Source organism: Prunus persica, chromosome G6 (genome assembly GCF_000346465.2).
Source record: "Prunus persica cultivar Lovell chromosome G6, Prunus_persica_NCBIv2, whole genome shotgun sequence".
Classification (NCBI taxonomy): domain Eukaryota; kingdom Viridiplantae; phylum Streptophyta; class Magnoliopsida; order Rosales; family Rosaceae; genus Prunus; species Prunus persica.
In genome coordinates, this window is record NC_034014.1 from 27,255,459 (window position 1) to 27,283,303 (window position 27,845).

General features: G+C 39.1%; 8 protein-coding genes across 11 annotated transcripts; 3 read left to right on the top strand and 5 right to left on the bottom strand.

The window, feature by feature from the left end:
• LOC18773258 lies at positions 70 to 3,621 on the top strand. 2 transcript variants are annotated; one of them, XM_007205116.2, is made up of 8 exons: positions 70 to 549; positions 1,283 to 1,430; positions 1,821 to 1,971; positions 2,068 to 2,193; positions 2,284 to 2,364; positions 2,523 to 2,715; positions 2,803 to 3,073; positions 3,239 to 3,621. In XM_007205116.2, exons 1-8 carry the CDS (start codon positions 352 to 354, stop codon positions 3,427 to 3,429), a joined length of 1,359 nt encoding a protein of 452 aa, XP_007205178.1. In that variant the 5' UTR covers positions 70 to 351; the 3' UTR covers positions 3,430 to 3,621. The 2 variants fall into 2 exon arrangements, with proteins under 2 accessions (XP_007205178.1, XP_020422697.1); XM_020567108.1 differs by having other exon boundaries at positions 71 to 549; positions 3,179 to 3,621.
• Positions 4,297 to 6,376, bottom strand: LOC18772173 (serine/threonine-protein phosphatase PP1). The gene is made up of 3 exons (XM_007207871.2): positions 5,730 to 6,376; positions 4,962 to 5,521; positions 4,297 to 4,730 (listed from the first exon to the last, which is right to left on the bottom strand). The coding sequence occupies exons 1-3, from the start codon at positions 5,896 to 5,898 to the stop codon at positions 4,554 to 4,556; spliced, it is 906 nt and encodes a 301-aa protein (XP_007207933.1). The 5' UTR covers positions 5,899 to 6,376; the 3' UTR covers positions 4,297 to 4,553.
• LOC18774822 (cell division control protein 2 homolog C) lies at positions 6,615 to 8,986 on the bottom strand. Its single transcript, XM_007205566.2, has 4 exons — positions 8,128 to 8,986; positions 7,947 to 8,016; positions 7,695 to 7,833; positions 6,615 to 7,017 (listed from the first exon to the last, which is right to left on the bottom strand). The coding sequence occupies exons 1-4, from the start codon at positions 8,738 to 8,740 to the stop codon at positions 6,925 to 6,927; spliced, it is 915 nt and encodes a 304-aa protein (XP_007205628.1). The 5' UTR covers positions 8,741 to 8,986; the 3' UTR covers positions 6,615 to 6,924.
• Positions 9,254 to 13,615, bottom strand: LOC18772584 (2,3-bisphosphoglycerate-independent phosphoglycerate mutase). Of its 2 annotated transcripts, none has more exons than XM_007208389.2 (10): positions 13,407 to 13,615; positions 13,050 to 13,229; positions 12,786 to 12,913; positions 12,470 to 12,620; positions 12,151 to 12,354; positions 11,244 to 11,668; positions 10,791 to 10,983; positions 10,573 to 10,668; positions 10,159 to 10,314; positions 9,254 to 9,952 (listed from the first exon to the last, which is right to left on the bottom strand). In XM_007208389.2, exons 2-10 carry the CDS (start codon positions 13,209 to 13,211, stop codon positions 9,788 to 9,790), a joined length of 1,680 nt encoding a protein of 559 aa, XP_007208451.1. In that variant the 5' UTR covers positions 13,212 to 13,229; positions 13,407 to 13,615; the 3' UTR covers positions 9,254 to 9,787. The 2 variants fall into 2 exon arrangements, with proteins under 2 accessions (XP_007208451.1, XP_020421205.1); XM_020565616.1 differs by having other exon boundaries at positions 13,050 to 13,225; positions 13,407 to 13,526.
• On the bottom strand, positions 15,620 to 17,182 carry LOC18775329 (protein LURP-one-related 8). The gene is made up of 2 exons (XM_007207288.2): positions 16,797 to 17,182; positions 15,620 to 16,555 (listed from the first exon to the last, which is right to left on the bottom strand). The coding sequence occupies exons 1-2, from the start codon at positions 17,061 to 17,063 to the stop codon at positions 16,148 to 16,150; spliced, it is 675 nt and encodes a 224-aa protein (XP_007207350.1). The 5' UTR covers positions 17,064 to 17,182; the 3' UTR covers positions 15,620 to 16,147.
• LOC18774250 (50S ribosomal protein L17, chloroplastic) lies at positions 20,964 to 22,454 on the bottom strand. Its single transcript, XM_007205794.2, has 2 exons — positions 22,134 to 22,454; positions 20,964 to 21,555 (listed from the first exon to the last, which is right to left on the bottom strand). The coding sequence occupies exons 1-2, from the start codon at positions 22,390 to 22,392 to the stop codon at positions 21,146 to 21,148; spliced, it is 669 nt and encodes a 222-aa protein (XP_007205856.1). The 5' UTR covers positions 22,393 to 22,454; the 3' UTR covers positions 20,964 to 21,145.
• LOC18772798 (probable serine/threonine-protein kinase PBL8) lies at positions 22,639 to 25,940 on the top strand. 2 transcript variants are annotated; one of them, XM_020566930.1, is made up of 6 exons: positions 22,639 to 23,159; positions 23,248 to 23,721; positions 23,811 to 23,947; positions 24,063 to 24,186; positions 25,085 to 25,189; positions 25,328 to 25,940. In XM_020566930.1, the coding sequence occupies exons 1-6, from the start codon at positions 23,108 to 23,110 to the stop codon at positions 25,795 to 25,797; spliced, it is 1,362 nt and encodes a 453-aa protein (XP_020422519.1). In that variant the 5' UTR covers positions 22,639 to 23,107; the 3' UTR covers positions 25,798 to 25,940. The 2 variants fall into 2 exon arrangements, with proteins under 2 accessions (XP_020422519.1, XP_020422520.1); XM_020566931.1 differs by lacking the exon at positions 25,085 to 25,189 and having other exon boundaries at positions 22,643 to 23,159.
• Positions 26,532 to 27,699, top strand: LOC18772268. The gene is made up of 2 exons (XM_020566932.1): positions 26,532 to 26,958; positions 27,062 to 27,699. Exons 1-2 carry the CDS (start codon positions 26,871 to 26,873, stop codon positions 27,385 to 27,387), a joined length of 414 nt encoding a protein of 137 aa, XP_020422521.1. The 5' UTR covers positions 26,532 to 26,870; the 3' UTR covers positions 27,388 to 27,699.

Sequence of the window (27,845 nt, forward strand, 5' to 3'; positions counted from 1 at the left end):
TTTCACCTGTTTATTTCTTAATGCTTATTTTATTCTGAATTTCATATAAGTATATATATATCTATCTCTTTCTCTGTCTCTGTCTCTCCTCTCCATTGCTGGCTCTGACACTTTTTCAAGGGACATTCTTTTTCTCCTTCCTCTCCCAATTTCAACCCCACACCCAAACACCAGCGCTCTCCAGGGAACCAAATTTCTGAAGATTAGGGTTCTGGAGGGCTTGTTGTGATCTAAAAGGGTTCCATTTAATCTAATAGAAACCATCACAAACTCATATACTGTATAATTTCAAATATATATATACATATGTGCGATATGCGTTTGTATGAAATCAGAATCTGAGAGTTGAGAATGGAAGTGGGAAGGAGGATATCGGCGAGTCCTCGGCCATGCTCGGGTCGCAGAATATTGGCGAAGAAGAAGAGGGCTCGCTCGGATGGGATTGTAAACAGCGTGAAGAAGCTTCAGAGGCGTGAGATTTCTTCAAAGCGTGATCGAGTTTTTGGCCTCAGCAATGCCCAGGAGAGATTTCGCAACATGCATCTCAAGGTCTGGTTTTCATTTTCGTTGTATTTCTACTGATGTTCAATTGCTCGACCTCAGTTTTTCATATCTCGTATGTATCCAATGCAATTTCAATTTTTCAATCTCAAATCACTTTCTAGGTTTTGGAAGCATGCAGTTCTCATTGCATATCATAAATTTACTAAATTCATGTTGATTAGTTCTCTTTTTTTTTTCCTCTCTGTTTTTTGGCAGTGCATGTATCATTTGAACAATTTGGCTGGGGCTACAACTTAGAAGAATTCTTATAAGAAAATTAAAATAATAATGAATTCTTTACTGACAATGTTTTTTTTTCTGGAATTGAGAACCCTAATTCTGGGCAGATGTTTTCATTTGAGAGATGTGTTGATCTGCTGTTTCCAACCTGAGTCATAGTGATCACCTTGGTTTATATACTTCTTCATTGCCTTGGGTTTGTGTGTTTAGATTCTGGTGAAGCTGGCCTTGGGTTAAACCTTGTGATCATATTAATTCCTTACTAAATTTTCCCCTGTGAGAACTTGCCAATGAGAATGAGAATTCATTAATTGTCTATTCCACGTATTACGGAGCATTAAGAAGCTCAAGTTATGACCCAGCAGTTTTTCTTTTATTGTTAAAACTGTAAAGCTGACATTCATGATAAGCATTAGCTGTATCTGTCAAACATAACTAGGGGGATTATCAATGGCTGTATTTCTTTTTTTGATATCTAATTAGTTCATTTCTGATTCAGGAGGAATATGATACTCATGATCCCAAGGGGCATTCTTCCCCCATATTGTCTTTTCTGATGAAGAGGACAAGGGTTATTGAGATAGTTGCTGCACGTGACATCGTATTTGCTCTTGCACACTCGGGTGTTTGCGCAGCTTTTAGCAGAGGTAATAACATTCCTGACTAAAATAAATATCTTACCAAATGCATAACAATATGTTCTGTATATATTTTCCCAAGGTAGCAAATATTGCAATAGGTTAGGTTAGTCAATCATTTTTCAGGAATGATAAATCGCAGGAATTGAAGGAGGAGATACACAATTAAATGACAGAAGATCCGATTTGTAAAAATCAGATTTAAAATGACTAGAAAAGTAGAAACAAGTCTGAATACAGTTTTATCATTATGAGAAAATCCAAAATCTGGACCCAACCAACCCATTAAGACCCAATCGTGGGGAGAACCTACGTAAACCAGTTGATTAAACAAAATAGAGAAAAGCTTTCATCATGCCTGCATTCTTACCTATTCTCTGTTGGCTATTCATATTGCAGAGAAAAACGAGAGGATATGTTTCTTGAATGTAAGCCCTGATGAAGTCATTCGGAGCTTGTTCTATAATAAGAACAATGATTCGCTCATCACAGTTTCGGTCTATGCCTCAGACAACTTCAGCTCTTTGAAATGCAGATCCACAAGGATTGAGTGGGTAGATCTTACTTCACATTTATGTTTAGCTTTTTCAATGCCTCCATAGGTTATCTATTTCTTATGTTCGGGTATTGTCTATTCATTGGCTAGGTATATAAGGAGGGGCCAGCCAGATGCTGGATTTGCTCTTTTCGAATCTGAGTCTTTAAAGTGGCCTGGGTTTGTAGAGTTTGATGATGTTAATGGCAAGGTGCTAACATACTCTGCACAAGACAGGTATATTTCGTTTTGTAGCATTTCTAATATACGATTATCAAATCCATTAAGATACTAACAGATTTCCCTTTTTGGGGGGTATTGAACCAGTATATACAAGGTATTTGACCTTAAGAACTATACCATGCTTTACTCTATATCAGACAAACATGTACAAGAAATCAAGATCAGGTATCTCTCCCTCTTCTTCCCCCCAATCTCTCGTTGAAACAGTTTGCTTGCTATCCATAGTTTGCTGTCTATGTCTCACACAAACTAATATTTATGCTTAAGTCCTCAATGATTCTTCTGTATTCACCTTACCCCATCATTTCTATTGTTTGTAACAGTCCAGGCATCATGCTGTTGATTTTCAATAGAGCTAGTAGCCATGTTCCGCTGAAAATTCTATCAATAGAAGATGGCACAGTTCTCAAAGCCTTCAACCATCTACTTCATCGAAATAAGAAGGTCGACTTCATAGAACAATTCAATGAAAAGCTTCTCGTTAAGCAAGAAAATGAGAATCTTCAGATTCTTGATGTAAGTAAATTATAGCTATTATGGCATAACGAGAGTTCTTTTGCAGCCTTGGTTATTCATGCCTGAGAAACTTTTAATTCTCTGTAGGTTCGAAATGCCGAGCTGATGGAAGTTAGCAGAACTGAGTTCATGACTCCATCAGCATTTATCTTTCTTTATGAGAACCAGCTATTCCTGACATTCAGAAATCGAAACGTGGCTGTCTGGAACTTTCGTGGAGAACTTGTGACTTCGTTTGAGGATCACTTGTTATGGCATCCTGACTGCAATACCAATAACATTTATATAACAAGTGATCAGGATCTTATCATATCTTACTGCAAGGCTGATTCGGATGACCATTGGATGGAAGCAAATGGTATTTCATTTGCATTCCAATCTCTCTGTACAGCAAGAAATTAGTAACTCTAGAAAATAGTGGAGGATATTATTTTGCATATAATATTATTTTTTTCTTTTGCAGCTGGATCTATTCATGTCAGCAATATCTTAACCGGTAAATGCCTGGCCAAAATAAATGCAGGCAATGGCGGTCCCAAGGTTGATGAGTGTGACAGCAGTGCTGGCTCCTCAAGCAAGCGAAGCAACTTATCTCTGGTGAGAAGCACCGTTGCTGGGGCCTTGGAAGACATAACTGCTCTTTTCTATGATGAAGAGCGCAATGAGATATATACTGGAAATAGGCATGGTCTTGTTCATGTGTGGTCAAACTGAAGTTGAGATCATTACTTTGTTTTGGAAGCTGCTCTTAGAGAAATAGTTTATTTTGGCAAGCCTTCGTGCATATGGGATATTAGGAGTGCGTTGTATCATTAGATGACCTGGAAGTGCTCTTGCATTGTATCATAATATGATTTTTGAAATTGTTAATGTAGCCTTCTGTAGAGCTTAATTTTTTGGGGAATATATAGGCAGGCTTTCTAAATTTTGCTTCCCATTATCCATATTAAGATTTTTTAGAATCTCAATTACGAAAATGTACTTTTATGGATTGTTGACTGACGCCCAAAATGTCAATAATACCCTTTTTATGCTAAATAGGTGTCATGTCAAACTCTCATTCAAAATTTAAACCCTCCTCTAATGGTGTGTTTATGAGTCAAAAGTCCCACTCGATTGCTCCACCTCTCCACTTTACCCTTCTCATCTCGACGAAGGGAAGGAGGCTTGCATAAAAAGTAAAGTCTGGAGTGAAACAGAAGGCGAATGGCCATCGCTTTCAAAAGCGAAAAACAAGTATCCACGTAACAATCATATTTACTTCAACTTGCAAAGTACGCATACGCGTAGTTGTCATTGAATTTTTGATTTGTTTGATTGAGGAGGACAAATGAAAATGCCGAAAACTAGGAGAATGAGGCATTTCAGCAACAATGCCAAAGTTGACGGACCTACTCGACGGCGATAACCTTGTCGGCATTCTTTCTGAACCGCCTGTAAAGTTGATTTTACAAATGAGCTTAAAGAAAACACGAACACATCCAGGAAAAAATAAATAAATAAATAAATAAAAAAGAAAAAAAAGAAAAAAAAGAAAAAACAAAAAGAGGAACAAAAAAGATTAAGCAAAACACCAGAAAGTTAAAAAGGAACTAGTTGTTATGAGAATATAAGACATTTGTGTTCATGAATATGAGGGTTTATATACAGAGACAGCTTTTTAATGCTTCGCTTACAGGAATTATATGCAGCTGGAGAAAACATTGGCACATGATGCTGACTTTATACAAAACAAATGTGTAGCTGACATACAAATTTGCATTTCTACCACCATGGTTCATGCGTGCTTTCTCCATTCTTTTAAATGTCAACTCTTTACTCCCCGTTACTTTATAAAATTATTCTAGCTGGGGAGCTTTCCCTCTCCAGGGTTTGACTATCTGAAATGAGCAGAGCAAACTTGCATCCACATTCATCAAGGCACCTGCATTGTTGAACTCTCCACAATAGTTCGGTGCAGAGAATATGGTAACCAACTGCCTGTCTGCGAAGAATTCGTAACCATCTTCAACAACCTGTCAACCAAGGAGAGAAAACGAATTAGCCGAAGGATCAAAGATCACATTAGCAAATAGGTATTTTCACATATACTAAACGTGGATGGTAAATGCGGTGCATGTAACATAGCTCATCAGAAAAGAACGGTTACAAACTGGAAACTTTCTTAACTATCACCGCTTGTATACGATTATGTGTATCTCTCTAATTACGTGATTAAAACAAGATGATAAGAAAGAGATGGAGACCTGATGAGCCCGACATATGAGATCCAGATCATGTTTCATCAAGAACTCTGCCACCTTATCTGCCCCAAAGGTATAAGAAACACCCCTATCATTCTCACCCCACCCTTTAATGTCCCTATCTGGATCCGACCAAAGTAGGTCACACAAGAGCCCTTGGTCGGGCACATCAATCGGCCTTTCAATGGCTCTGAGTTGCTCCAAGTTGTTCAGCTCAGGAGAAAGGCCGCCATGCATGCAGAAGATCTTGTCATCGATGACTGCAGCCACAGGCAAACAGTTAAAGGAGTCTGTGAAAATCTTCCATAGCCGGACGCTGAAGCGGCGTTTACACTCATCATAGAATCCATAGATTCTGTTGATGGATGCACACTCATGGTTCCCTCGGAGGAGGAAGAAGTTATCAGGGAACTTGACTTTGTACGCAAGGAGAAGGCATATGGTCTCTATGCTCTGTTTTCCTCTATCTACATAGTCTCCAAGGAACACGTAGTTGGCATCTGGTGGGAATCCGCCATATTCGAACAGTCGCAAGAGGTCTGGATATTGCCCATGTATATCACCTGCAACCCCCAAAACAATATGATCTCATTGCTTCCATAACATAGAACATAGAAGAAATAGCCATAGGAGGATAAATTATGCTCTGTTTTCATTGGAGCCACCCAATTCAAGTAAATTTTTTTTGGTTTTGGACAATGATGTACATAAAAAGACTTCCTCTTATGAGATTTTAATTAGAATTTAAGTACTAATTGAAATTTTGCGTACCGCAAACATTGATGGGAGCTTCCAACTCAAGAAGATTAGGCTGCCTGAGAAAGACTTCTTTTGCAGTAATGCAAAGTTGTCGAATTTCGGACTCGATTAGCTGAATCCTTTTACCTCTGTTGATCCTTGCTTCCAACAGTCTCTCTATCAGCGCATCTAATCCTTCCATTCCCCTACCTTCCCTATCCAACTCCTATCTTTTGTTCTATTTGTTTTTATGATTGATCCTATAACACCTAAACTAGAATTCCATGTATAACTTGTTTATTAATGTTAAAGAAAAGGAAAAAACCCCCACACAGAATCTGATCACAATGGAGATAGAAGGAATGATCAGAAAAACAAAGTATAGGAAGAGAGAGAAAGATTGCAAAAGAATCGGTGGAGTGAGTTATATTTGGTGGGATTATATTATTAATGTTTTTTGTATTTTTAATCAAAGGATGTCAGAGGATGCCAACTTGTTCTTTTTTGGGTTTGTGAGTTGTGACATGAACCTTATTTTTTTTATGGTTGTGATGTTGAGAGGTTCACACCCTTTGCCAACAAATTAGAAGAAGAAACAAGCACCCCACCATTTCCCCGACTTAGATGGGCTGCTCCACGTAAAAGGGGATAGTTATATGCTATAAATGATTTACTCATAATCTGGTAGGTTCGTTATATCTTATCAACTACCTTCTCTGGTTTAGTTTTAGTCTGTAAGTTGTGGCTATAAATTATAATGCCTGACCAAATCATGCAAAACATCAAATCATATTTTGTAAATGGAGAAGAACCCATGTTTCAGATAGACCAGAAGGTCTGGTCCAGAACGACCCTTAACTAATTTTCCCCTTTTTTCACAGAAGCAATTTTCATGGGTCAAAATCAAATCACATGGCTAACAACAAGCACACAACACACGGCACTTCCTTTTACTGATTCATGATCCAACAAAGAAGCTGAATATTATAAAACCGTACTTCAAATGATAAGTTGTCTAACAAGCATAATAATCATATTGTGATATACAAAGATGGAAAGCATAATAATAGGAGGCTTTGAAATCACCAAGATGATGACAGCTGCTGACTTGACCAAACAGCAGGTGAAAAAAGGCAGCCCTAAATTCATCACTTCCTAGAAAATGCCATATTCCTTCCGGGAGAAAGCACTTCATTCATAGCATCTTTGTGCTCACAAGTGAAAAACTTCAGAATTGAGACTTGTCAAGGCTGTCGAAATAGGGATGGTCAAGAGCGGCTTTGGCTGAGATTCTCTCGGCTGGATCATATTTAAGCATTTTCTGCAGAGACCAAAATCAAGGCACTCTTAGAATAACCAGAGTAATAAAGAGGCAATTAGAAGTACTAATAAAACAGCCAGCACCAGTCTAATATCTCAACTGATAAACTTGTACTTATCCAATGACAACACATTTGCTAAAACAGGTTCTGCTCATTCATCACATGACTACATTGTAATGGTTCTGCTTTCACACTTGGCAGGCACTCAACAGTCAGGCCAATTATGTTACTATTTAATTCATCAGGCATCAATTCAGCCATAAAAAGCGAGTCCACTTAACGAACATGTAACGGACCAAATAACCATGCCACAACAAACCCTAAAATCCGAACCGATATTGCAAACTGAAAATAACCATGGAGACTGTCTTCTTGAAGAAAAAAAAAAGACTGGGTATTACGAGATACTTAAATGATGAATAGATGGACCAATAAAAAACACAACGAAGAGATATGTATTGGCAAGAAGAATGAGTAGATCACCATATATAAGCCCACATGGAATTTGGCAAACAAATGAACTACATTCGTCAAATCATGTACATATTTGCACATGGCAAAAAATGCCAAATTCCTTAATGGCAAATATGAATCACAAACCAAACAGTTATAGGGTTGAAGAACACTGTTCAGAAGACAAGGTAATTGCAGCTTTAAGCACTCGAAGAAAACTTACTTCTAGGAGGTCAACTCCATCAGGCCCCAAAGCAGGAACAGCACGAGCCAAGTTTTGAGGCTGCCACTGCGGATACACATGCCAATCTCGCAGAGCATTAACTCCTGGCCATTGCTTGTCTGTTGGTGTTCCTAGCAGCCTACACATATATAGTAATACTAGCAAGTAAAATTTGTGCTTTTCCGTTTCCGCAGGCCCAGAAAATAAATTCAAATCAAAATGCGAAATTGAGCGGGGAAATAAAACAAGCACCTGAAAATGTGAAGCAGCTGCTGGAACTCAGAGTCTCCTGGGAACAGAGCCTGCCTCCTCACCATCTCGGCTGCAATTCAAGAATCAAATAGAAGAATAATCAATCAAATAACTAGTAATTAATTGAAGCATTAAATCCAAACGAAATTGAGAAATCGTGAGAGTGAGAAGAATTGAGTACCGAAGATACATCCGACGGACCACATGTCTACGCCGGTGGAGTAGTGAGTCGAACCAAGGAGAACTTCCGGTGCTCTGTACCAGAGAGTAACAATCTCGTGCGTGTAACTCTTGAGAGGTACAGTGAAAGCGCGGCCGAGTCCAAGATCTGCGATCTTCAAAATCCCTCTTTCCTTGTCCAGAAGCAGATTCTGGGGCTTCAGATCGCGGTGGAGGACGCCATGGGAGTGACAGTGGGCCACCCCCTTGCACAGTTGGTAGAGGAAGCTCTGGACCATCGACGGCGCCAAGGGCCTCGGACTAGGACCTTTCCGGTGAGAATCGATGAACTTCTTGAGATCGGTGTCGAGGTACTCGAAGACGAGGTAGAGGACGGGCTTGCCTTCCTTGCTGTCGACGTGCTCAACGCAGAGAAGCCGTACGATGTAGAGCGACTGAGAGAGCATTTGCAAAAGAGAGACCTCGCGGAGCGCGGTGGGAGGGACGCCTTCTTCGTCCATCTCCAGACGCGTCTTCTTCAGCGCGACCAGTTGGCCTGTGGCCTTGTCCTTGGCCTTATAGACCTTGCCGTACGTGCCTTCTCCTACCTTCTCCAGCTTCTCGTATTTCTCCATTTCTGAGACGTCAAATCAAAACCCTAGAATTTTTGAATTTCTGGTCTCCCTCTTCTTCTGGATCGAACCGTCCACTCTCTCTCTTGTGGTTGGATTTTTAAATTTAAAGGCGGAGGAGGAGGAAGGAGCGCATAGGTGCTGCCCAACGGAACGGGAAGGAGAGGGCAGCACGTGTCCCGCGCTTGCCTTCACGTTCCAAATTTGAATTCAGTTGCCCTCCTTTCCCCCTCGCTTTTCCAATATATTTGTTTCCATTTTATGTGATCAGAAAATCACAACGAAGAGATACTTGTACATTTCTTAATCGAGAATATTTCTGTGTGCCTGTCTATTTTGTGTATAAAAAGAAAAAATCTTATATTGTTAACTCGGAATTGATACTTTGGTGTTTTATTTATTATTTATCTATTTAATATTATTAAATTTCATCACCAAATGATATGACAAGCAACGTAATAATGGTACATCAATGTCAAAGTAAAACCCGCCATATCAACTGAAATTCAGATTAAATTAGCAAAAACTCGCCGAATGATGTAACAGTATTTAATCTCCACTTTCATTAGAGGAGCGAGTTTACAAGTTCAAAAGGACTCGGAGTATATGAGTTCGAAGCTCATGAATGACAATGTTGTACAGAAACAATCGGCTTTAAGACCCTGTCATATCAACGTCATTACTATTAATTAAGATTTTCTCGAACTTCCGACTGTTAAAAAGGAAATATACAATTTAGAACGAAATTATTCATCTGGGAATTAAAACTTCAATCCAAGAAACGTTATTAAAAACACCGCCACGAAAGGTGATAAAAGCAAGAAACAGCAAAAATCCATTTTCATCTTTCTTGTCCTGTCCTCCTCCAGAGACGGTGATCCAATTACCATAGCACACAGCTGCTTCTCTGAGCATGCATGGTTTTATAACTTATTTAACAAAATAACAAGCTGTAATAGCAACTGAAATCGACAGCCTCTTCGCATGACATTGTAACCTAAGCCAAAATTTAGGAAATACTAGATTCAACCCTCTCCTCTATCATGCTGCCTAGTTATCAACAACTTCAATGAGTGTCGTCTCATAGTCTGCAGGAGCTTCAAATCCATGCAGATTCATCACGGTTGCAGCGACATTGGCCAGCCCACCATTGGGAACATCCTTGCGGAACTGGACGCCAGGTGCCAGTCCAGGACCACCAATTGCAATTGGAACCTTAATAAAGAAAAACCAAGACAATCAATCAATGAGAACCCGTGGTAGTAACAGTGTTCAATTCGATGATTCTGAATGATCAAATACACCAAAGGACTACTGTTTCCTGGCATAAAAGGGATGACTACGAAAGGCCGTGATACATGCCAAACTACCATTTCATATGCATTTGTTACAAATATGCAAAAGGTATTCAGAGAACTTACTGGCTGAAGAGTGTGGGAGGTAAGAATTTGAATGTTGCCATTCTTGTCAAGAAGAGGTTGCCCTTTCTTGTTTCTCTTCACCATATCCTCAGCATTACCGTGATCTGCAGTAACGACATAAATCCCACCCACTTGCTCTATTGCATCAATAATTATCTGCAATCAGACAATAGCATCTACAGTAAGGAGACCTAAACCCTTTACAGACAGTCAAGGGGAACAAGTTCAAGAAAGAATTTGGGGATACCGCAATAACTAGCTTTTACAAGTAAGGATCTTGTAGAGAAATCAAACATTTCTTTTCATTTTTAACTTGATATAAATGCAACGCATCAGATATAGTATCCTTATTTCATAATTCCTTTTCGTTCAAATTTGATTTCAAACTCTTACAAAAAGCTATAGCCACCATACCTTGACAGCTTCATCAGCAGCCTTGCAAGCAACAACTGTGGCCTCAATGTCACCAGTATGCCCCACCATGTCACTATTTGGTAGGTTAACACGTACCTAAAGAAAAAACAAAACACATTGTTTAAATCTGAAACATGTTTCTTTTTTCTTTTTTTTAATAAAGATAACAAAAATCTAATATAGATTCTTAGATATCACATGATCGGTCTGTTTATTACCTGCTCAAATTTCTTACTAAGAATAGCATCCCTCGCCTTTTCGGCAATCTCCACTGCCTTCATTTTTGGCTGGACGTTGAATGTGATTCCACTATCACTTGGAATTTCCACATACTCCTCCATTTGAGGGTTAAAATACCCAGAACGATTCCCATTCCAGAAGAAAGTGACATGTCCAAATTTAACAGTCTCGCTGCACATTCAAAGATTTGGAAGGAAAGAAAAGGGTCATAAGAGTAGGAAGCCTAAAATTCAAACATGAAAAGAAAATTCTGATATGAGCATGTTGGTCAAAATCAATTATTCTCCCAACCCCAGATTTGGCATAGCGTCAAAAACAATTTTGGAAAAGACAAATCGACAAACGCAAAGAAACCTAGCACTTGACAGCAACACATATAATTAACTGGGTAACAAATGCTACAGATAATTAACTTCATAACAAAAACTCACCTGCAGGCAAAAGTACGGACACCATTGTACGTTAGATATTCACCAGATGTTCTGTCTATCTCTGGAGGTTCTACAAGGTATTTGCTTGGAAGCTTCAGCTCACCATCATACTGCAGCATCCCAGCATAACGGATTTTAGGGAATCGAACTCTATCAAATTTGTCAAAATCAGCATACTCGAGCGCCTTGGCAATCATAACCATACGGTCTGCGCGGAAGTTGAATGTAACAACAGCATCACCATCCACTATTGGGCCCACAGGCTTTCCGTTCTCATCAACAATAACGAAAGGAGGTAGATACTGGTCACTAGTGTTTGGTTCCTGTCTCAACGTCTTGATAGCTTCAACAGCATTCTTAAATTTGTGGGGAGCTTCACCTAGAACCTGGGCATCCCATCCTCGTTTTACAACTCCCCAATCATTCTACAAAATACCAATCATCCATATAAATTAACAATTTGATAATGAATGGAAGAATTCAGGGGTCAAGTAAACAGAGATGATCCACAGTTAACTGAGGACAACCTTAAACTAAATATAGGGAAATACAAAGTATGTATGAACATTTTACTGAAGAAACCCTGATAATTCTGGAAACACATATAAAACAAGCAAATGAAAACATTAACAAACCCCCTTCTTACAGACATAAGAGAGGGGCAGAATTCCATAAGCATTGGGATGCAGATCATGAAATTCACAACATTTCAATTATTCACATCCCAAGTTCCAACTTATGAATAAGGTCTTATCTATGCCTATAAAGCAACCATTTTGGTTAAAAGAAATGTCTTCTAAACATACGGTAATCCGTAAAAATACACACAATGCGCAAAACTTCAAAAAGAAATTGTAATCATCATGCATTTGGAAAGACCTTTAAGAGTTCACTCAAATCAATATACCTCATAACGATCCATGGTGACGTACATGCGACCACCACCAGACGCAATTTGTGCATCCACACCTTTCTCACGCAATTGTGCAAGGTAATTTTCAAGTGTTTCCGCAAATCCCACACTTGAGCCATCCAAAACATCACGGCCGTCAGTGAGAATATGAACACGGATCCTTTTAGCACCGCGCTCACTAGCTCCTTTAACCAACAACTACACCAAGAGAGAAAGACACGAACAGAATATAAGATAAAAGAAGAGGAAAGCTGAAAGTTGAAAACCCAAACCCAGACAAAGGCAAAAACAGCCCAGAGCCTAGAAAACTCACTAGCAGTTGATCTAGCCGAGAATGGACTCCACCATCACTCAATAAACCAATGAGATGCAATGTGTTAGTAGGAAAAGATTCCTTAATGTACTTGAAACCTTCTCCTTCATAAAGTTTCCCAGTCTCAAGGGCACTGTCAACAAGCTTTGCACTATATTCATTCAAAAACGAATATAATTATTTTGTGACCACATAAACTCTAATCATTCGTATATCATAGTATAACATAACTACAAAGACAACAAACCCAACAAAACACATATAAAAAATAACACAAAGAATGTAAAAGAAATTGAAGGGCAAGTCTGAAACTTACCCCTGGGCAAAAATACGCCCGGCACCGAGAGCGTTGTGGCCGACTTCACTGTTGCCCATATCATCCTCTGTAGGAAGACCCACAGCAGTTCCATGAGCTCTCACTAGCCTCCATCTTTCAGGAGCACCCTGTCACAACATCAAACATACATACACACACTCAATATGAATCAAATCCTTCCATTCAACAACAAATATCTAAGATTTAACAAAACCATATAGCAATCCAAATTCCAAAACTCAGATCTGAAGAAACAGGAAATACCTTCTTAAATGAATCCATGACGGGGGTCTCAGCGACATGGATGCAGTTGTACTGATCGGGATTAGCTTCGCCCCAGCCATCCAAAACTATGAGCCCAATGGTCTTCCCCTTTGGAAGCTTTGGGTGATCCGCCAATTTCCAATTGAATCCTGAGGTCCCCATTTTTCTCTTTTCTTCTATCTTTCACACAAAAACACAGAACCCAAATCAAAACCCAGTTGCCCACCAATTTTATAAACCAAACAAATCACACTCAGACAGTCACATACTGATAATACAAACAAATCCATAAACAAACAGAAAAAAGACAAATAAAAATCCAAATGGTCGTGAAAATATCGAAGCCAAAAGCCATACCTCAAGAGTCACAAGACCAGAGTGGTGTGTGGAAGAGAATAGTTGAAGAAGGCAGAAACAACTATAATGCTCCAAAAGCCCGCTATATATAACCCAACTGCTTTCTTCCCACGGTTTTAGACTACGCAAGTCTGATGCCGTAGATTTATTTTTATTTTTATTTCCTTCTTAGGGTACCACTTGGCGTGGGGGCAAAGCCCAGGGGTTTTTCAATCCGGTGCTTTTCGGTCTACGATATTAAAGTAATATCGCACGATCCAAAAGTTACACGTGGCGTGTATGGATTGAAATCTGTCTATCTTGGACGAAGCAGAAACCACGTGACGTCAAAACCAGCGGCATGCTAATGCACGTGATATATGTAACTAAAAAAGTAACGCAAAGCGGCGACTGATGTCTACCTACCGTTTTGGGGGTTTCTGGTGGCGTCCGGAGAAAGTCGGTTCGAATAATTTGGTTGCCCCGAATGGAATATTCCAGAAGATACTCTTACAAATCAAATTTCTAATTTATTAGTTAAACTTTGTCAAATTATTTGACTCCTTAAATCAATTTAACTACCGACGTAACTACATAATTAAAAATATATATTTTTTAAATGCATCAATTGAATTTTGAACATGATTTCTCTTCTATTTTTATACAAATGATATTTTATTTTAATCTAATCTAAACTACGGGAAGAGGAAATCGAACTCGAATATAGAGCGGGAAGTACATTAGCTCTAGCCAACTTGACTAATCTCATGTATATGAACATAATTTCTCTAGATACAGGTGTGTGCCTCGATTTTTTTATATAAATATTGACTGTTGCCTTGCCTTGTTGATGCTCCTTTGCTTCACTTAATTCAAGATATTAAATGACTTGATGGATCACCTAAACTTCAAAATATACATGTCTGTTTATAATATTGAAGTCTTTTTGGGGATTTTGAATTACATTTTTTTTTAGTAAATGAGTGAGTGAAGCAATGGAACATGCGTGCATATTGTTTAATGAGAAATTGTGTTAATTTTGATACGTGATGGCATGATAGGTTTATACTAGTAGCTGACTAAAACTCGAAAAGCTAATTTCTTGAATAATAGAAAGTCAGAAACTCCTTCTTTTATAAATAAATAAAAAATAAAAATAAAAAGAGTCAGAAAATTAATCATTTTGATTGCATATAAGTTAAAGAAATGACTCATATTGAGCATGCTTTGACCTTAAGGAGATGCATGCATCTATCTAATGATTTCATTTGAAAGAGCATAAATAATATCCTTAATAATTTACTCCTAATTATAGAAATAAAAATTTTAAAAACAAACTTACCAAATTTACTATGATGTCAAAAGCATACCGAAAGAAAGTATCTCGTTTGACAAACCAAAAAAAGAAAACGAAAATATCATACGGAAAGAAAAAGGATAGAAAAACACAGGCTGCGATGTGAGTTAGGCCTTGGGATGGGCCTAAGCCCAATAAGGCCAGTTGGGTTGATACTCTTCTAAGAAGAAGTTGGGGCATCGGCATGCGAAAACTGTTTGGGAATTTATATGAACTTTTATATTAACTACAAGATTATTTTATTAAACTTAAGTGAAGTTACTATTCAGATGAATTCTATGACTAATATGAAGATCCACATCTACGATACACGCATGGACTCTCACCATAGCACAACTCAAAAGCGTTCTGCTTTGTTTTTGTTTGGGCTGAAGTATTTCATTTGAGTTGAACAAATATCATTTTAATTGGGCTTAAAATGGGGGCGCTAATAAGGCTTCAAGTTTGGGGATCCGACGGATGTGCTCCACTGAGCTCCTCTGATATCATGGTTCTCTTCTTCATGATATTATAGATCCATCTCTCAATTATAGGAGGTTATGATTTAGGTAAGATTAACGACTTCGTAATGAAATTGGCAAACCAACATACCAAACATTTACTATGTAGCTTATATATTTCGTTCTGTCTCATTATCAATTTTTTTTAAATTATCAAAATAATCTTTTAGCGTTGCAAGAGAATTTGAATTTGAGTTCTAGCATCTGTGTATGCGTGAATCTAGTATATTATCGTCGTTCTTCATAAGTAAGTTCCTCAAACTATCTTTTAGCGTTGATATTTATGTACCACCGAATTCAAAATATCACATTGGTTATTGGTCAATCAATCATAATCGAACTTCATAAATTTGTTTGCTGTGTTAATATATCCCATGTTGAAATTAAATATCTTCGGAAAGATATTCCAATAAGTTAAACTTTCAATACATAAAACAGGCAACAAGATATTCCTGTAAAAACTATTTGATCATATCAATCAGCTCTACATACATCACTACATGTTTCTGCTGAAAATTATTAACAATGGAAAACGTAAACCCACAATACCTCGCTGGAACGGAGGATTAGATGCAGAGAGAACCCAAAAAACAGAAAAGAGAAGTATGTGGTTTCTAAATTATATTTACATCCCCACTTCGAAGCTTGGTTTTTTATATAAAAGGAAAAAACCAAGAGCTTCATTGATTTTTTCCGAATTTTTTTTTTTTAAAGAGAGAAAAAAAAAAAAAAAGTTAACATGGGGAAGACTGAGACACGACGAGATCGATGCTCAGACCCAAAAAAAGAAAAAGAAAAAGAAAAAGAGAATATTGGGATTGAGAATTTATAGGGGAAGAGGAGGGTGATTTGAATCCACCGAGGGGAAAAAGGTGGTTGACGAAATCAAATTGGTGACCGACCAATCAACTTGATCGCCGCGAAAACGACGACGTCCCGTACATCTGATCAAGCAAGATGACGAAGGCCATGCCCACCGACGTGTCGATCTCGGGCTGCACGATGAGGCGGAAGACGTCGACTCCGAGGGCAACTCCGCCTACGGCCGCCTCCTTCCTCTTGATCTCCGCTACCTTCCTCCTCTTGTTGTCGTACACCGCGCAGCACCGCTGCCCGTACGACCCTTCCACCTGATAGAGCATCGAGTTTTTGTTGTCGTAATTTTTGGACGCGCCTTTGTCATTGTTGGCGGAGGTCACGTGCGCCAAACACTTGTTGTTGTTGAGGATACCCACGTTCTTCCTCACGCAGAACCGCGGGTTCACCGCCGTTTCTCCGTCGTACACCACCCAGTTGTCCCCCAAGCTCAGCCGCTGATATACCAAATAATATTTACGTATAATCATCAGCGACCAAACAAAGAAAGAACAAATTACTTACATGCTAATATTTATGCATACATATTTTTTTAGTTTCTTTTTTTTTGAAACACATATGTAAAAACATTCTATGTAACGTTTTATTTTACTACACTCACCTTATCAAATAAATTGACAGTCTAGTAATATAATATTTTTTGATGTATGTAATTTGTAAAGGTGTATGTATATATACCTTGCGGCGGATGGTGAGGAGAGGCTTGCCGCAGGCGTCCATGAGGACGATCTCACCCTTGTGACCAGCCAAATAGTTGTCAACCCTAAAGACCAAGTTGCCCTTGTTGTCGAACACGGTGAAGCCATTGCAGTTGAGCAGCAAAGACTTCTTCCACACGGTCAGCACCGTCGCATCCTCCTGGTCGGAACCAGAAAGCTTGAGCCTCTCAGGCTCGTAGGCAAGGGCAATTTTGGCATTGGCAGCGTTTGGGTACACCTTTGTCATTTCTGGCCTTGCAAAAATCTCTGATGCTCCAAGCAGTAGCAGCAGAGCTCAGAAACTTAAGAGTTGTAAAAGTCTTGTTTTTGTTGGGTGTTTGAATGAATAAGTTTAAGAGACAAGTTGGCAAATATATATACACACAAACTAGATTCGGGGTTTGGGGTGGAAATGTGGGTGTGGTGAGCTTTCGTGGTCCAAAATGAAGGAGTGTAAAATAAGCGTTCAACTCGAACATGGGCGCACCCAATCAAAAGCACCGTCGTTTTGGGATAAAAAGTCGCACCACGAGTGCGCCACCAAAGTGTGACGTCACCCAAATTAACAAAATAAAATAAACAAATACGAATGGAAATAAACGGATAGGATGAGAGAGGTGGCTGATCTTCCTACCGTACGATGCAACATGACAAGGAATATATTATTTGTAAATATATTTTTCTCATAATTAGATAGGGGAGGGCTATCTTTATTCTTTACTTCTAAGCCAATAAAAAATTATTTCAATTATTTAATTATTTAATTATTTGGGTCGTATAAAAAAATAAATTATATTTTGTGGTTGTCGACCAATTTGTGGTGGAAAGAAGAGACGCCTGTCATTTGTTTCGCCAGAGATATTTCCTATGCTTGTTAATTATCATTTTATTTATTTAAATTATCATGTTTAATTCTCCTAATGATGCAAGTAATTAGTTTAATTAAAGTGATAACGATGCCCATTGGCTAGGGCGGTTTGTGCGACCCCCCTGAGCCAATTAATAAGTGGAAGACATCGGACTTTTTCTATGAATTAAATTATTTATTTATTTATTCCGAACAAGATATATTTGAAAATTCAGAGAATCAATGGACAAATTTGTTTATGTCATGGCTAGGTTTGTTTCCATCCATTTCATTTCAGCATCTATATCCAATGATGGTCCCCAAATTATATGGAAAAGAAAATATCAAACGCTTCCAGATGGCTTCTTTCTTAATGTATTTTTCTGTCCTTGCAAGCCAAATAACCTTTCGTCTAGCCAATCGGTTAGGGCCGCAACCTACTATACCTCCTCCCTATTACTTTCTTCCATGCATGACAAATTACAAAAAATCCATACTCCCTTAGCATAATATTTAATCCCCGATACGAGAAGAAGTTATGTTGTCAATTTAATCTGAATCGTTATTGAGTATTACAATGTTTAAATACATAATTAACATTGATAGTTTATCGACAATTTGATAACATACGACAAGAGGATGTTACCATCCTCCACACTTAATGAACTATTTTTTTGCCACAACATGCAAGTAATTTTGTCTTGTATTTCTAATATATAGGCAAGTAGGGAGTTTATACTAAAAATTGAATTTTCTCTTTTGTTTTTGGCCGTATTATAATATAATGCAATACGTGAATATCTCACCAATTCCTCATAACCAATCGTGGAACATATAATTCATTAAAAGAGAAAGAAAAAAAAAACCTTACAAGCACGGGGGCCGTCCATGCAAAGTTTTTTGGACCGACACTAAAGACCAAACATTTAAATTAAAGTTAATAGGTTTGGTGAAAGTTACAACTAGGCCCCAACAAGAACAACTCAGTTTATTATTGGATTCCATTTCCAACCAGAAGACAAAGACTTGTGGCTGTGGGGGATCAAAATTCCACAGTAGAATCCGCGTTTATAATCATGGCTTTTCTCTGGCGTTGTGGGTAGCTGGGGGTTGTAATCAGTAAAAGGAGGAATTTGCAATTGATTGTTTATTTTTTCAAATCTTTTATATACGTGATATTGGAAAAGAAGAAAACTTAAGATCTCGAGTGCAATATCTAAATTCTTTTTAATCACTTGGACTACAAATTTTATGCGATTTTTTTAAACTACCAAAATTGAATATGAATATTGTGGATTTGGATAGAATGCATAAAGGAGTTGAAATTGTGAAAAAGGAGGTGGAGAGAGAAGACAGCTTCACGCTGAGAGGGACTTGCACATGAGAGTGGTGATGGGCTCCGAGTGAAAGGACCCCAAATTCCCCACTTCCACCAACTCTTCGCTTTACTTTACCTAAACCTGAATCAATTCCAAATTCTATTCCAAAATCTCGAATTAATTATAAATTCCATTCCCAAACATGAATCAATCCACCAAACTACGTATGCCCTTGTGTTCCTGTTCCAAACAATCGACCTTTTTGCTTTCAATGCCTATGCACCAGGACATCATAGGACTATAGCACAAGTGGTGAAGTAAAACTTCCATGTCATTGTCACTGGATACGCGCTTTCTCTACCTCACTTATTACCTAATTCAAGTGGTGGAGTAAAACTTCATTGTCACGAGAATATATCTACTTTCTCAATTTTACTCATTACGTAAGTTATGTGATGAGTGAGATATAAGGTGCGTAAATATATCGTAACGTGTAAGTAAGTTATTTGAAAAACAAAGAGTTAGAATTAGACTACGTGGATAGTTGGATTCTTTCTCCTCCGTTGTATACAAAAGACCAATTTATGAGAGTGCCCAACCCATCCCTATATCTCACGAGCTGTTACATCCAAAGATTCAATTGTCATGTATCATAAATGCTCGCCGGACTTTTCCTCATAATTCTAGAGTTTTCTATTTTGGTCAGACACAGAACACAAACAAGAACAATTCCAAGGTTATACTTGTCAAAGCCTAACATTGTTGTTTTGTTTTGTTTTATAAATGTTTTCACATTAATAGTAATACTAATAAGTGGATGATAATGACACAAATACTTTGGTTCGTATTTATATATTTTGATGCGCTGTCGAACAGGAAGGAGAGAGATGATGAACCACCATGGGAAAATATCACACCGGCCCTCATGTTTCATTTGGTCCAAGGGTTGGCCGACTAAACGAGAAAACCACAACGTGCAGCAAAACTCAAGTCAAACAGGCAATTTAGAGAGTATCAGATTTTCATGCGCTGAGAGGGACTAAAGGTCTCTCAACTTTCGTATTGGAGATGAGCACGTTTTTAGTCACTTGAGTCCATTGATTGTCAAGAATGAGAGAGGACATGATAACTTTTCATCCCAACCAAAATGGCCATCTGCAAACAACTCAAGAGGTGTGTTTTAACCGATCACATACTGTCACGTGAAAAATTTATCACGCATGATATGTCGTGATTGTTCAAAGATAACAAAATAATGATATCCCCGTTTCGCACAAGTAAAGTGTTTATTGTGTTTTACACCCTGTCAACATATGTAGCTAGACTTTGAGCACAAAGCAGAAAAGTGGTCTTCCACACGCACAAATATGCAGGCGTGTTTTACTTACTCTTCCAGAGGCGGAAATATGAACAGAAAGCATACAAAACTAGCCGCAAAGCACTTCATTTCTTTTCGATAGGTAAAATAGTTCACTATATATCTTCAGAAAGCACTTTGTAAAAACTCTCTTTTCCCTTCCAATCCCAATCCTGGCACTGGGGCAAGAATTTTCCACCATGGATAACTAGTTCTAACCAAGCAAAAGTAGAAACATATTGATCAAATAAAGAGTTTTGAATGGTATGAACCAGAAAAGTAAAAGAAAGAGTTTTGACTTGGAAAATTGATCTAATTTAGTTAACATAAAGACTGGTAAACATTAGTTTAATCAAGGAAGAAGAGTTCATATAAAACAGCACTACCCCTAATGGTCTATATTTTGTAAAAGTTTCTGATACTCAAAGTAGACATGCACAAGATATAGCTTCTGTATAAATATTTTCAAGCTAAGAGAGTCGTGAGAAGGCACACCTAAATTTATATAGGCAAAATTCCAAGTGATGGGAATACAATGTAAATAAATCATCGTAGATGAAGGGAAAAATTATCTTGAGATGGATGATTTATAATTTTATAGCACAATGATGGGAAAGGAACAGAAATTCAAATCTCAAATATACGGTTGCAATGCATATCTGATTAAGATTTAAAGCCATCAACTATTCATACAATGCAATCCCAGCATGATGAACAAAAGGAAAGGATTTGGAACCAATGTCTAAATTAGAATCGACACGAACTCAGACCCGCACAAGTTCAAAATTGACATGATTTTTTCAGACCTACACAAGTTCAATGTATGCCATGGGTGCATTGTCCCCTCGCCTTGGCAGTGTTCTAATAATTCTTGTATAACCACCATTTCTTTCCCCATATCTGTCAGGTACCTCCGCAAACAAGGCATGGACAATCTGCTTTTCATAGATGAAGCCCAGAGCCTGTCTCCTCTTATGAAGGGTTCCATTCTTGGCCAGTGTGATCATTTTGTCAACGTACTTCCTCATTGCACTTGCCCTTGCTCGAGTGGTCTTGATGCGGCCATGTTTAAGGAGCTGAGTAGTGAGGCCTCGCAAAAGTGCTTTTCGTTGGTCAGGAGGCCTGTTGAGCTTAGGGACTTTCCTGCCATGTCTCATTGCCAAAATTCGGCCACCACTATCAATAATGGTGAAGTTATGCTCAAAACTTGTATACTCTGCAAGAAGATAGATAAAATAACTTAAGGGTTTTGCAAGGTCAGTGACATAAACAACAAATGATGGAAAACATATCTCAAAGATGTATGACATATAAGTTACTCTTGCATAAATGTGAGAGCAATTAATCTCAGGATGAAAGTAATCGCGGGTCGCGGCGGGTGGGCGAGGGGTCGTCGCGGCGGTCGACTCGTGAGAGAGAGAGAGAGAGAGAGAGAGAGAGAGAGAGAGAGAGAGAGAGAGCAGGTTTTCTTTAAAGTCAGGAAATAAAAAATAAATAAATAAAAAGACCCAGGCGCCCAGACCCGCATAGGCCGATTTTTCGAACACTGCATCTGAATTATATAGTTGAAATGAAAATAGAACACTAGAGGTTACTTTGGAAGGTCATGAAAACAGAACACATACACAGATATACAAAGGTACAAACGTCTACTGAAATAACACACAAAGATGCACAATTTCACTCCCACACTGGAACCCAAATGCCTCCACCTCCATTTATACCCCTCTAATTCACCAACAGCAGAAAATTTAACAACAAACCCAAATGAAGTGACGGAGAAAAGAGTGATACCGGAGAGGCCAAGCGAGAGCAGGGGATTTAGGGGAGAGAGACCAGTGAAGGACCCAAATTGGGGTTTGTGGAGAGACTGGTTGAGGCTGACGCTGAGGCGCGGGCTACGATGCCCGCATGGTGAAGAAGATGAGGATGCAGAAACCGTACACCTATCTGGTGTTGAAGGCAGCGCCGACCTCAGAGACGCCATGCTCCATCTGCTGCTAACACTTTCCACTGTTCCAGTTGCCGTTGCCAACGCCATTGCCATCGCCATTCCCAAACCATACAAAACACAGTCTTTTGCTCTTCTTCTTTTCCCAAATCTCTTATCTATGAGCCATGGATTCTAGATAAGGCCATAGGAAAAGTGGGTACTGGGTAGTGGGTTAGGGCTTTTCTTGAGGCCCAAGATCAAATCTTTTCAATTTGGGCCTTTCTAAAAATCTTTGCCCCAATTGGCCAAAACAATAAAATCTATCTGGTACTAATATTATAAGGAGAGAGGTGCATAATTGGAAGTAAAAAGTGGTCCCCACAGACTGTAACAACAGCAAAGAGGAGGGAGGAGAAGATCCACAGCCGCAGGTCCATCGCCATCACGGCTCTCACAGAGTTTAAGGAGAGAAAGAGGGCAGGCCAGGTTATAAAGTTTGAACCTTGCAGAAGTGCCACTTGGAGAAGGAAACTAGGATTTTCTTTACCTTTTTATGCTCTACTGTTTGTACTTAAAAGCGTTATTTCTTTTGCTTCCTCGTAGTTAAATACTAATTACTTACTAATTGAGTGCTAAGCACGGTGAGAGAGAGGGAGAGAGAAAGAAAGAGAGAAAGAGGAAGAAGATAAAAAGCTGGGAAAAAGTTGAGAGGCGGAGGAGAAAGCCACTGAAGAATGAAACTCTGCACCACCAGCAGAGTCGGAGCACAACTTCATCATCACCAGCTTTGGCTTTCACTTACTGCTTCTGCTTGTAACGGTCAAATTCAGTCAAGATGGGAAACTGTGGGACGAGGGAGGAATCAGCTGTGGTAACGAATGCTCAAGGTGCGTGCTTGTTCGGGTCTCAGAATCCAGATCTTTCTATATTTGTGTTGTGATTTTCAGCTAAGCTTGCAGCTTTTTGCTTGAGCAGTTCAGCAGCTGAGCACTCTGTCTTCGTCAGTGAAGAACGGCGAGAAGAAGCAGAATCACAGCCGTTCGATTTCAGATCTGAGCGATCCTTCAACCCCACGCAACTTCGAGGACGCGCGGAAGAATGCGGTGCTGTACACGCACGTCATCGCCTTCACCCTCTTCGAGCTCGAGACCATCACCAAGAGCTTCCGCTCCGACTACATTTTGGGGGAAGGTGGGTTCGGGACTGTGTACAAAGGCTACATTGACGAGAATGTGAGGGTTGGGCTCAAGTCTCTGCCCGTCGCCGTCAAGGTCCTCAACAAGGAGGGCCTTCAGGGCCACCGCGAATGGCTGACGGAGGTCAACTTTCTCGGTCAGCTCCGCCATCCCAATCTCGTGAAATTGATTGGATATTGTTGCGAGGACGATCACAGATTGCTTGTTTACGAGTTCATGTTTCGAGGGAGCCTTGAGAATCACTTGTTCCGGAGTAATTGAGCTCATAATCTTACAAATTTTGGATTTTTTTGATGATTTTTGTTGTTGTTGTTGCTAATTTAAATTTGGTGGGCATTTTAGAGGCAACTGTTCCATTGTCGTGGGGAACCAGGATGATGATTGCTCTGGGAGCTGCCAAGGGACTTGCTTTTCTTCACAATGCTGAAAGGCCAGTTATTTACCGGGACTTCAAGACTTCTAATATCTTGTTGGACTCTGTAAGTGGTGTTTCTTGAGTTTTTAGATTCCACAAGTTAATTTCTCTGCTAAATTTTTTGACTTTGTGATGACATGCAAGCTGCTATAAGTCTCACTGGTTGCATGGGTTTGCAGGATTATGCTGCCAAGCTCTCTGATTTTGGGCTTGCTAAAGCTGGACCCCAAGGGGATGAAACCCATGTATCAACTCGGGTTATGGGTACCTATGGATATGCAGCCCCTGAATATGTAATGACTGGTATGGCATTCTTACGTGTTGGATATGCTTGATTCAGAGCTTATGTAGTAGCTTGAACATCATGAGTCTTCTAATTGAATTAGTCAAGTGAGAAACAATCTGACTGCTTCCTATAGAAAAATTGCCAACAAGTATCACCAGTATTAGTACCATTTGAGGAATATTCTGCCATAATTCTCTGCTTGCTATGGAAGTATGTTGTAAGCTTATATTTTCAAATTGTCTTTCGCCCTTTCACTAGTGACAGATCGAGTAAGAATTTTAGATTAAATGGTTTTAAAAGGGGAAGGCTGCACCTGGTATGGTAATGCCAAAGCAGGCTCTTGGGTGAAGGGGAGATCTAGAGATTGAGTAGCTCTTCTTGTGATGAACATGAGCAATAGTGCTTGATGGTCAAAGAGTTTCAACACTGCTTCAGAGAATGACACCTACGTTTACAGTATTCTGAATGCTTGGATGCAGTGCATTTCTGTTTAAATCTTTTCATAAATGCTTGGCTTCTATAGCAACTGGAAATTGAATTCATATAATCTTGACAGCTCCAATGCAATTTCTGTTAAAATATTGTCATAAATGCTTGCCTTCTATAAAATCTGGACTTGAATACATGGATTCTTGGCAGCTTCAATACACATTCTGTTCAAATCTTTTCATAAATGCTACATTAAGGAGTTATCAGCTTATGGATGAGGTGTAAAAGTATTAAGTCATTTTTCATTTAGCTTGGAATCCTAAACCTTAAGCTACACAGACAAATATGGTACGCATGCAACGACTCTAATTAGTAACTTAAATAAGTAAGGAATAGAACAGTCCCCCTTTTATATGTTTTGTTCTTGACTCGTAAGGTTTTGGATTTCAAATGCATTTTATTATTGAAGTGACGAGTGACTTGCAGATTGGAACTTGAGAGTATTGCGATGCCCAACTACCCTGTTTTCTCTGTTCTGTAACTCACTGATTAAAAGTTGTTCTCCAAGGTCCTCTTCTTATCTTCAAAATTGTATGTATGAACAAATGAAGAAATGCTGACCTTTGCTGTGTGTCTAGTTTTGTTGTTCACATAGTGTAGGAATTTTAATTTGCATGTATACATGCTTATGTGCTGCTCTTCTGAATCAAATCCTTATGAAATGGGCAGGCCACCTGACTGCCAGGAGTGATGTATACAGCTTTGGAGTCGTTCTCCTTGAGCTTTTGACAGGAAGGAGATCTGTTGACAAGACGAGACCGAACAAAGAGCAGAACTTGGTAGATTGGGCACGGCCAAAACTGAACGACAAGAGAAAGTTGCTACAAATAATTGACCCTAGGCTGGATAATCAGTACTCAGTTAGGGCAGCACAGAAAGCCTGCAGCTTGGCATACTATTGTCTCAGCCAAAACCCCAAAGCAAGGCCCTTAATGAGTGATGTAGTTGAAACTCTAGAGCCTCTACAAAGTTGTAACGAACCAAGTGAATCATCAATGGGTGGACCATTTGCGATGAGCAGAATCCCTGAGTATCGAATGCATCACAGGTTTCCTAACAATGTAGGTCCAGGTGCTGTTTGTCGATCCCCCAACCCAAACTATTCGCCAGGAGGTCCTGCAGCATGCAGAGTTAGATGAGAATGTCATCTATATGTATACATGTTTGTACTTTGTATGCGTTATTCCCCGACCTTTTTTTGCAATGACAGAATTTGCTTGTTAAATTATGGATGCATATGTCATTGTTTTCCATATACATAGGGTTGCCGTGTTCCTCTACCTTTTGTCATCGTTTCTGTTTGACACCTGCTTGTATATAGGTTTGGTCATGCTTTTGCGGCTATGGAAGTTGTATGTGGAAAGCCCCATGTTAAACTCGCGCTGTGTGATTTCCCCCCTTCTAATGAGGGAAAAAACAGAGCAGGCGTCTGTTGAGAATTGAATGTAAAAACTCAAGCCCACCTTAATTCCTAAATGGAGGTGTCAATGTGTCATTATGTTCAAGGGTCATAGTTGGTCCATAATTCTGATAATTAACAATATTAGGACTTAATCCTAAATCAAGTGTAATTTCTTAATAAAAAAGGCACTATTTCTTAGTTTTACGATTTTGATTTCCGTATTTTGTTACTTTCTTATTTCCAAGTGTTCGCCTATATGTGGATAATTCTTGGTGCATAAGTTGAATAATCAACAGAATTAGGAACTTAAGTGTAAGTGTCATATGCATGGGTTTGTAACTTAAGTGACCGAGACGTGGGGTTCATTTCCCCTTCCTCCAATATCGATTGTAAAAAATTAAAATCCGTATTAGAACACCAAGGATCTTTACCTTCAACAACCACCCCCCCGCCCCTTCAGCTAGGGTTCATGGGCATCAATATTAGAAACTTAATTAGATCCTTTTTTTTTTCGTATCTCCAAGTTTACTTGTTTCAAAAAATTTCTTAAGAAAATATTGTCCACAATAATTGGGTCGGATCTTGATGATGATTCCATAATGTCCTGCTATATATTACCATACAGTCTGAGACCCTAAACAGAAAAGAAAAAAACCGTTCTCATTGACCCTCTTCCTCTTAAAAAAAATCTCCTGTCCACTGCTTTCCACCACACAAAAATTTATTCGCCCACCTCTCTCTCTCTCTCTCTCTCTCTGGTTTCTCCCTGGCGGTTAGCTACTGTTGTGTCTGCATGTTTGCTTGGTTGACATGGACGACCTCACAAACAGTAAAAATCCCATAAAACTAGTGCCTTTTCTAATCTTCACCGCCCTATTAGCCATCACTCCTGCAATTGGTAAGTAACTTATTTTTCTGTACAACTTTCATTTTTTTTTTTTTGTGGTCAAAACTCTTCAACTTTCAATTCAATCATTCACCGTTAAATACATGATGCGCAGCCGCAGGATCTCATGCAGACGAGTATCAGCCGATACCAAACCAACCAGCCGGGACATTGCAGCCCGTCGGCACGACGGAGTATAGGCTATTGATCGACGTGTTAAAAGCTCCTCCTCATGATCATGATGATATACAGCGGCGGCAGAGGCGGCGGCGGCTGGCGCCGTACCAGCTGTGCTTGCTGTGCAAGTGCTGCTCGTCCACCACGTGCACCTCCATGCCCTGCTGCTTCGGCATCAACTGCCAGCTTCCCAATAAGCCCTTTGGCGTCTGTGCTTTCGTCCCCAGGACCTGCAACTGCACCAATTGCACAACTTCTGTTTAAAGCTTAATAGCTTTTCTTCTTCCCTTTGAAATTATATTTAGCTCTCTCTCTCTCTCTTCTTTTCTTTGAAATTATTGTTATTGTTAATTTGAAACTGGTGGGTTTTGAGCCGATGGCTAAAATACAAATGATGACAACCTTGCAGTGTCAGAGAGCTCTGCAAATTATTCGATGTTTAGAAATCTTAAATCAATAACGTCGACCTTCTTTCTCTTGTGTTATTGTATAAAAATATCATCTTTGAAACACCCCACGTGGGCAACTTGGCTGTATAATAATATATCCTTCAATATATTTCTGCGTACTTATATATGCATCGATCCACGCCCATCACATATATTCTTGCTTTGCTCATCATATCATGTATTTTATTAGTGTTCTTGAGTTTTTCTCAGGTTAGGTCAATTGGTTATGGCAGTGAGTCAGTGATTTCGTCTTCTTACATTCACATTCGAGTA